This window comes from Penaeus vannamei, chromosome 25, assembly GCF_042767895.1.
Source record: "Penaeus vannamei isolate JL-2024 chromosome 25, ASM4276789v1, whole genome shotgun sequence".
In the NCBI taxonomy this organism is placed as follows: domain Eukaryota; kingdom Metazoa; phylum Arthropoda; class Malacostraca; order Decapoda; family Penaeidae; genus Penaeus; species Penaeus vannamei.
In genome coordinates, this window is record NC_091573.1 from 31,737,476 (window position 1) to 31,747,475 (window position 10,000).

Below are 10,000 nucleotides of genomic sequence, written 5' to 3' on the forward strand. Positions count from 1 at the left end.
TAATAGATAATAATAATGATGGTAATAATAATAATAATGATAAACAATGAATAATAATAATATTGATAATAATAATAATAATAATAATAATAATAATAATGATAATAATAATAATAATAATAATAATAATGATAATAATAATAATAATAATAATAATAATAATAATAATAATAATAATAATAATAATAATAATGATAATAATAATAATAATGATAATAATGATAATAATAATAATAATAATGATAATAATAATAATAATAATAATATTGATAATAATAATAACAATAATAGAAATAATGATAATGCTAACTGCTGCTATTACTACCATACCTTTTTGCGAGAGAGAGAGAGAGAGAGAGAGAGAGAGAGAGATAGAGACAGACAGACAGACACTCAGACAGACAAAAAATGACGAAGAAAAAAGCAAAAAAAAAAAAAAAAGCAAGAAAATAAGTAAAAAAACACATACACAGACCCACTTCCCAAACACCCGAACAACCAAGCCACGCTCCCCACAAACAACCCAACCACCTAAACGAGGTCAACGAGACGACCCCGCGGAATCTGACCTGGAAAAATGTCCTCACTGTGACCTGAGGTGACACGCTGGCGGGGTCATAGTGCAGGGACTCATCCTCGGCTTGCCTGTTGATATAAAGACTTAATTAATCTTTTCGTCGTTTATATAAACTCTTTGTCGTTATATGAGTCTTGTTATTGTTCATTTATTATTGTCTAATTTCATTATTCGTCTTTATTCTTTATATTATTATGTTATTATCATTCCTTTCATTATTACTATGTACTTTATCATTCGTTGTTATTCCTGTTATTTACATCACCATTATTTATCGTTATTGTAATCATTATTATATTACAATAATTGATATTATTTTATTCTTATAATCATTCTTTATTTTTCTATTCTTGTAATTGTTTTTTTTTATTATTCTATTCTTATAATTATTTTTTATTATTCTATTCTTATAATTATTTTTTATTATTCTATTCTTATCTATATTTTTTTTATTAATTTCATTATGATGTATGAATATCATCATTTATCTACGTTCCCATCTGTTAATTACTTTAATTATTAAATCGCTATTAGCGACAAGATAAATCCTATTGTCAATGCTTAAAATAAAATATATGTCATCGTCATCGACAACATTATTAATATATTTAATGTGATTATATTGTCAGTGGCAATGTTCTTTTTAATATAAAAATCATAAAAATTACCCTCATAGTAATAATTTGACAAAAACTGTCATAATTACGATCATTGTAATTCTGGCATTATCATTACGGATTTTTTTTTCGGATATTTATTCATTTGTCTTATCGGTTTCATCATCATTATTGCCATTTACCTTTCTGCTGCATGGTTAATATTTATATCAACACCGTTTGATATTTTGTTTCGACTGACATTTCTACCTCTGACAATTTTTTCCTTTCTGACACTTTTATTTCTCAACGGACACTATTGCACCTAAAAAAATCACCCACCCCCCTTCTGACACCTCTTCCTCAACCATCATTTCACCCAACAAACACATCCATCAATTTTCCCCCATCTGACACAATTTTCCCCCCATCTGACACAAATTTTCCCCCATCTGACACAGTCCCCCCCATCTGACACAATTTTTCCCCATCTGACACAAATTTTCCCCCATCTGACACAATCCCCCCCCATCTGACACAATTTTTCCCCATCTGACACAAATTTTCCCCCATCTGACACAATCCCCCCCCATCTGACACAATCCCCCCCCCATCTGACACAATTTCCCCCCCATTTGACACAACTTTCTCCCCATCTGACACTCATCCCCCCCCCCATCTGACACTCATTCCCCAGCTGACACCGACCCAGAGAGATAGAGTCTGACATCGCTGACGAGCCCGAGAGTCAGAATTTTCCGCATTTCCTCGGCTCCTGACGCTCCTGCTGACACGACGACCTTCACCGCGCCCTCCTGACTGACCAGCTGACCCTCCTCCTCCTGTGCCACTAGGGTCAGCTTCTCCTGTGGAAGGATGGATAAGGATGAGTAATAATGATAATGATGATGATAATGATGGCGATAATAATAATTTTTTATATTATTATTATTATTATTATTATTATTATTATTATTATTATTATTATTATTATTATTATTATTATTATTATTATTATTATTATTATTATTATTATTATAGTAATAATAATAATAATAATAATAATAATAATAATAATAATAATAATAATAATAATAATAATAATAATGATAATGATAATAATAATAATAATAATAATAATAATAATAATAATAACAATAATAATAATAATAATAATGATAATAATAATGATGATAATAATAATAACAATTATGATAATAACCATAATAATAACAACAACAAAAACAATAACAATAATAACACAACAACCATAACAACCACAACAACAAACAACAAAACCTTACCGCGGGCGGGTTGACGGGATTGTCCAGCGAGCAGTGGGCGTTGCGGGCGTCAGAGGCAACACACTTGTAAGGCAGGGAGCGAAAAGACAGCCCCTGGGGTAGCCGCACGCCCATCCACCCGTTGTAGGCAGGTTCGCCGCCCACGCCCACTCCCACGTGGAGGTGAAGGCCAGCGCCCGAGCCGAGGGTGTAGCGGCCGTCGGTTCTGTTGAGGGGGGGGGGGGTGAGGGATCGAAATAATGATAATGATGATGAAGATGGTGATGGTCCTGGAGGTGGTGGTAGTGATGGTACTGGAGGTGGTGGTGGTGATGGTAATGGAGGTGGTGGTGGTGATGGTACTGGAGGTGGTGGTGGTGATGGTAATGGAGGTGGTGGTGGTGATGGTACTGGAGGTGGTGGTGGTGATGGTACTGGAGGTGGTGGTGGTGATGGTACGGGAGGTGGTGGTGGTGATGGTACTGGAGGTGGTGGTGGTGGTTATGGTACTGGAGGTGGTGGTGGTGATGGTACTGGAGGTGGTGGTGGTGATGGTACTGGAGGTGGTGGTGGTGATGGTACTGGAGGTGGTGGTGGTGATGGTACTGGAGGTGGTGGTGGTGGTGGTGGTGATGGTACTGGAGGTGGTGGTGGTGATGGTACTGGAGGTGGTGGTGATGATGGTACCGGAGGTGGTGGTGGTGATGGTACTGGAGGTGGTGGTGGTGATGGTACTGGAGGTGGTGGTGGTGATGGTACTGGAGGTGGTGGTGGTGATGGTACTGGAGGTGGTGGTGGTGATGGTACTGGAGGTGGTGGTGGTGATGGTACTGGGGGTGGTGGTGGTGATGGTACTGGAGGGGGGGGTGGTGATGGTAATGGAGGCGGTGGTGGAGATGGTACTGGAGGCGGGGGTGGTGATGGTACTGGAGGTGGTGGTGGTGATGGTACTGGAGGTGGTGGTGGTGATGGTAATGGAGGTGGTGGTGGTGATGGTACTGGAGGTGGTGGTGGTGATGGTAATGGAGGTGGTGGTGGTGATGGTACTGGAGGTGGTGGTGGTGATGGTAATGGAGGTGGTGGTGGTGATGGTACTGGAGGTGGTGGTGGTGATGGTACTGGAGGTGGTGGTGGTGATGGTACTGGAGGTGGTGGTGGTGATGGTACTGGAGGTGGTGGTGGTGATGGTACTGGAGGTGGTGGTGGTGATGGTACTGGAGGTGGTGGTGGTGATGGTACTGGAGGTGGTGGTGGTGATGGTACTGGAGGTGGTGGTGGTGATGGTACTGGAGGTGGTGGTGGTGATGGTACTGGAGGTGGTGGTGGTGATGGTACTGGAGGTGGTGGTGGTGATGGTACTGGAGGTGGTGGTGGGGATGGTACTGCAGGTGGTGGTGGTGATGGTACTGGAGGTGGTGGTGGGGATGGTACTGGGGGTGGGGGTGGTGATGGTAGTGGAGGTGGTGGTGGTGATGGTACTGGAGGTGGTGGTGGTGATGGTACTGGAGGTGGTGGTGGTGATGGTACTGGAGGTGGTGGTGGTGATGGTACTGGAGGTGGTGGTGGTGATGGTACTGGAGGTGGTGGTGGTGATGGTACTGGAGGTGGTGGTGGTGATGGTACTGGAGGTGGTGGTGGTGATGGTACTGGAGGTGGTGGTGGTGATGGTACTGGAGGTGGTGGTGCTGATGGTACTGGAGGTGGTGGTGGTGATGGTACTGGAGGTTGTGGTGGTCATGGTACTGGAGGTGGTGGTGGTGATGGTACTGGAGGTGGTGGTGGTGATGGTACTGGAGGTGGTGGTGGTGATGGTACTGGAGGTGGTGGTGGTGATGGTACTGGAGGTGGTGGTGGTGATGGTACTGGAGGTGGTGGTGGTGATGGTACTGGAGGTGGTGGTGGTGATGGTACTGGAGGTGGTGGTGGTGATGGTAATGGAGGTGGTGGTGGTGATGGTACTGGAGGTGGTGGTGGTGATGGTACTGGAGGTGGTGGTGGTGATGGTACTGGAGGTGGTGGTGGTGATGGTACTGGATGGTACTGGAGGTGGTGGTGGTGATGGTAATGGAGGTGGTGGTGGTGATGGTACTGGAGGTGGTGGTGGTGATGGTACTGGAGGTGGTGGTGGTGGTGGTGGTGATGGTACTGGAGGTGGTGGTGGTGATGGTACTGGAGGTGGTGGTGGTGATGGTACTGGAGGTGGGGGTGGTGATGGTACTGCAGGTGGTGGTGGTGGTGGTGATGCTACTGGAGCTGGTGGTGGTGATGGTACTGGAGGTGGTGGTGGTGATCGTACTGGAGGTGGTGGTGGTGATGGTACTGGAGGTGGTGGAGGTGATGGTACTGGAGGTGGTGGTGGTGGTGGTGGTGGTGATGGTACTGGAGGTGGTGGTGGTGATGGTACTGGAGGTGGTGGTGGTGATGGTACTGGAGGTGGTGGTGGTGATGGTACTGGAGGTGGTGGTGGTGATGGTACTGGAGGTGGTGGTGGTGGTGGTGGTGGTGATGGTACTGGAGGTGGTGGTGGTGATGGTACTGGAGGTGGTGGTGGTGATGGTACTGGAGGTGGTGGTGGTGATGGTACTGGAGGTGGTGGTGGTGATGGTACTGGAGGTGGTGGTGGTGATGGTACTGGAGGTGGTGGTAGTGATGGTACTGGAGGTGGTGGTGGTGATGGTACTGGAGGTGGTGGTGGTGATGGTACTGGAGGTGGTGGTGGTGATGGTACTGGAGGTGGTGGTGGTGATGGTACTGGAGGTGGTGGTGGTGATGGTACTGGAGGTGGTGGTGGTGGTGATGATACTGGAGGTGGTGGTGGTGATGGTACTGAAGGTGGTGGTGGTGATGGTACTGGAGGTGGTGGTGGTGATGGTACTGGAGGTGGTGGTGATGCTACTGGAGGTGGTGGTGGTGATGGTAATGGAGGTGGTGGTGGTGGTGATGGTACTGGAGGTGGTGGTGGTGGTGATGGTACTGGAGGTGGTGGTGGTGGTGGTGATGGTACTGGAGGTGGTGGTGGTGATGGTACTGGAGGTGGTGGTGGTGATGGTACTGGAGGTGGTGGTGGTGAGGGTACTGGAGGTGGTGGTGGTGATGGTACTGGAGGTGGTGGTGATGGTACTGGAGGTGGTGGTGGTGATGGTAATGGAGGTGGTGGTGGTGATGGTAATGGAGGTGGTGGTGGTGATGGTACTGGAGGTGGTGGTGGTGGTGATGGTACTGGAAGTGGTGGTGATGGTACTGGAGGTGGTGGTGGTGATGGTACTGGAGGTGGTGGTGGTGATGGTACTGGAGGTGGTGGTGGTGATGGTACTGGAGGTGGTGGTGGTGATGGCACTGGAGGTGGTGGTGGTGATGGTACTGGAGGTGGTGGTGGTGATGGTACTGGAGGTGGTGGTGGTGATGGTACTGGAGGTGGTGGTGGTGATGGTAATGGAGCTGGTGCTGGTGATGGTACTGGAGGTGGTGCTGGTGATGGTACTGGAGGTGGTGGTGGTGATGGTACTGGAGGTGGTGGTGGTGATGGTACTGGAGGTGGTGGTGGTGATGGTACTGGAGGTGGTGGTACTGGAGGTGGTGGTGGTGATGGTACTGGAGGTGGTGGTGGTGGTGGTGGTGATGGTACTGGAGGTGGTGGTGGTGATGGTACTGGAAGTGGTGATGGTACTGGAGGTGGTGGTGGTGGTGGTGATGGTACTGGAGGTGGTGGTGGTGATGGTACTGGAGGTGGTGGTGGTGATGGTACTGGAGGTGGTGGTGGTGATGGTAATGGAGGTGGTGGTGGTGGTGGTACTGGAGGTGGTGGTGGTGATGGTACTGCAGGTGGTGGTGGTGATGGTACTGGAGGAGGAGGTGGTGGTGGTGGTGATGGTACTGGAGGTGGTGGTGGTGATGGTACTGGAGGTGGTGGTGGTGATGGTACTGGAGGTGGTGGTGGTGATGGTACTGGAGGTGGTGGTGGTGATGGTACTGGAGGTGGTGGTGGTGATGGTACTGGAGGTGGTGGTGGTGATGGTACTGGAGGTGGTGGTGGTGATGGTAATGGAGGTGGTGGTGGTGGTGGTGATGGTACTGGAGGTGGTGGTGGTGATGGTACTGGAGGTGGTGGTGGTGATGGTACTGGAGGTGGTGGTGGTGGTGATGATGATGATGATGGTAATGATGATTATGATGATGATGGTGATGATGATGGTAATGATGATGATGATGATAATAATAATAACAATAATAATAATAATGGCAATGGTGATATTAATAGTAATAATAATAATGATGATAATACCAACACTGTTAATAATAGTAATACCATAAAAAACAATAATAACATTGATAATGATAATAATAATGATGATAAAAATGATAATGACGTTCATAATAATGATGATGATAATAATGATAATGATATTAATAGTAATGATAGCAATAATATTAATAATGAGTGTGAATTGTTTTGGTTTGCATAAAGAATCGTGTAACTTTCTTGATAGATATGAGAGCACTTTTGTGTGTGTGTGTGTGTGTGCGTGTGTGTGTGTGTGAGAGAGAGAGAGAGAGAGACAGGAAAGGAGAGAGAGAGACAGGAAAGGAGAGAGAGAGACAGGAAAGGAGAGAGAGACAGGAAAGGAGAGAGAGAGACAAGAAAGGAGAGAGAGAGACAGGAAAGGAGAGAGACAGGAAAGGAGAGAGAGAGACAGGAAAGGAGAGAGAGACAGGAAAGGAGAGAGAGAGACAGGAAAGGAGAGAGAGACAGGAAAGGAGAGAGAGAGACAAGAAAGGAGAGAGAGAGACAGGAAAGGAGAGAGACAGGAAAGGAGAGATAGACAGAGAGGAAAAGAGAGAGAGAAAAGGAGAAAGAGAGAGAGAGAAAGAGAAAGACAAAGAGAAAAAAGAGATAGAGAAAGAAAGAGAGAAACAGAAAGAGAAAAAAAGACAGCACGCGAAGCCAGGAAATCACTCACACTCCCTCCGCCCATGCCGCCTCCAGGGTGAGCGTGGGCGTGCAGACCGCATCGGCGCCGCAGCCCAGGGCGAGGGGAACGGAAGTCCTGTGGGCGGCCGGAGAAGAGGGCGCCGCCACCCCACACCTCGGGCACCAGGGGGAGGCTAGGAGGGGGGAGGGAGGGGGGAGTTGGTTAGGTATATCACTTTCGCAATTTGAATAAAAATTGTCCTTAATTATCATTTTGATTGTGGTTTTATTATCATGGTGTTGCTCTGGACATTTATTAGTTTATGTTATCGGTTTCATTGTCGTTATTGTTATTTTCCTTATTGCTGTTGATTTATATCACCTTCGGTATATCATTTAGGTATATCACCTTCGTTATATCAGTTAGGTATATAACCTTCGTTATATTAGTTAAGTATATCATATTCGTTCAATCATTTAGGTATATCACCTTCGTTATATCAGTTAGGTATATCATCGTTATATTAGTCAGGTATATCACATTCGTTCAATAATTTAAGTATATCACTTTCGTTCATTCGTTCAGGTTTATCACCTCCGTTAAACCAGGTATATCACCTTCTATATAACATTTAGGTATACCATCTTCGCTCTATCTTTTACGTATATCACCTTCGTTATGTGATTTAGGCATATCATTTTCGTTATATTGTTTAGGTATATCACCTTCGTTCTATCATTTAAGTATATCACTTTTTTCAATCGTTTAGGTATATTACATTTATTATATCATTTAAGTCATCGTGTCCCTAAAATGCAAAAAAAAAATACTCGTAAAATATTAAATGTCGTATTACTGATGGTAATTCACATAAGCTAAGTAATCTTAATTTCAAAGATACAGTGTTAATTACTGCCACTTAAAAATCACATTTATGAAAATGAAAATCATCATTGCATCTTTGATCCTAAATTATTTTTGTGTTCGCGATCAAAATTATTTTTATGTTCGCGATCAAAATTATTTTTATGTTCGCGATCAAAATTATTCTTATGTTCACGATGAAAATTATTTTTATGTTCACGATCAAAATTATTTTTATGTTCACGATCAAAATTATTTTTATGTTCACGATCAAAATTATTTTTATGTTCACGATCAAAATTATTTTTATGTTCACGATGAAAATTATTTTCATATTCACGATCAAAATTATTCTCAGGTTCACAATAACAATGATGAATCTTGTTATCACAGAAAATAACAATAACAACGAACACCACGTCATGAATAAGGTTAATGACTGTATTTTATTTAACCAAAATTTAAAAAAATAAAATAAAAGTGGATTATAATCACAATATCATTAGTATTGAGATATTTTAGGTGATAGATTCACCTCGTGTCTCACTCGTTGCCCTTTGACCTACCTGGATCAAGGTCATCTGAGGTGAATCTGAACACGATTTCCAAAGGATGGGTGGCATTTTTCAGGTCATCCTATAAATTAAGATATATATCAATTACATTTTTATCAACTTTATAATCGTTTTATAGTCATTCTCCCTGTCTGAAAAAATTAAGATTCCGATATTGCATTTATGTCAACTTTATAATCCCTTTATAGTCGTTCTCCCTGTCTGAAAGCAACCGGGAGAATATTCTTCATAAATTATGTATTTTCGTAGAGTGGGACAGACATGTAGACGAAGCTTCAACAGGATGGGCGTGGCTTACTTTCAGTTTGATGTCGTAATGCTCGCACTTTCTGACGTCACGACTAAGCTCCACCTCCTCCGTGATGACGCCGGTGCCAGACGCAAGAAAATTCGCCCGGTCGCCCGTTCCTTCGTCCACTGTTAATTCCAGCCGCATATCTGGTGATTAAGTGAAATTGTTATTTTTGATTATCGTTATCATTATGACTAGAATTATCATTTCAATTTATCAGCATCACTACCACCATCATTATCATCATCATGATCATCATTATCATTATCATTGTCATTATTATTATTATTATCATTATTATTATGTTATCATAATTATTTTTTTCTGTTATTATTGCTATTGTCATTGGTTGTGTGCGTGTGCGTGTGCGTGACCGCGTATGTGTGTGCTTATCCTATATTCATGCCTTAAAGAATGTTTAGCTTTGTTTTCTTTCAATGTTTTTTATGTCATTAAAAAGCTTTATCCCTGTATCCCCTAACTCAAAAAATTCTGAAACTTTATATTAAAAAAATAATAATAATTGTCATATAAACCATGGAATTCAAGTGTAGCGTACATTTTATGATGCCGGTTCGTCCAATTTGCCAATCTAATCTATCACACTTTATCTAAAAGTTATTAGGACCGGAAATTCTAGTCACACCTACATGTTATTACGATAAAGCTCCGTACATCACGTGTCGGAAGTAAAGAGAAAAAACACGTTCTTACAAGAATTTCCTTCAAAGATGACATACATAATCACATTTTTTGAATAAACGTCTTTAAAAAAGGAAAATAATGACAAGATAAATAAAGAAAATATAAATATAAAATATAAAATATAAAATAAATATAAAAATATAAATATAAAATATGAATATAAAAATATGAAATATAAAATATAAATATATAAAATAT

The 10,000-nt window shown here is 42.7% G+C and overlaps 1 protein-coding gene across 1 annotated transcript in view; it reads right to left on the bottom strand.

The window, feature by feature from the left end:
- The window catches only part of LOC113820754 (integrin alpha-4), a 34,932-nt gene that overhangs the window by 6,149 nt on the left and 18,783 nt on the right, over positions 1–10,000 (bottom strand). The window contains exons 13-18 of the mRNA XM_070139483.1: positions 9,104–9,243; positions 8,797–8,866; positions 7,415–7,559; positions 2,478–2,682; positions 1,882–2,039; positions 570–645 (exon numbers count right to left, since the gene is read on the bottom strand). Of these exons, the coding sequence (XP_069995584.1) occupies positions 570–645; positions 1,882–2,039; positions 2,478–2,682; positions 7,415–7,559; positions 8,797–8,866; positions 9,104–9,243 (794 nt within the window). The remainder of the gene's footprint in view (positions 1–569; positions 646–1,881; positions 2,040–2,477; positions 2,683–7,414; positions 7,560–8,796; positions 8,867–9,103; positions 9,244–10,000) is intronic.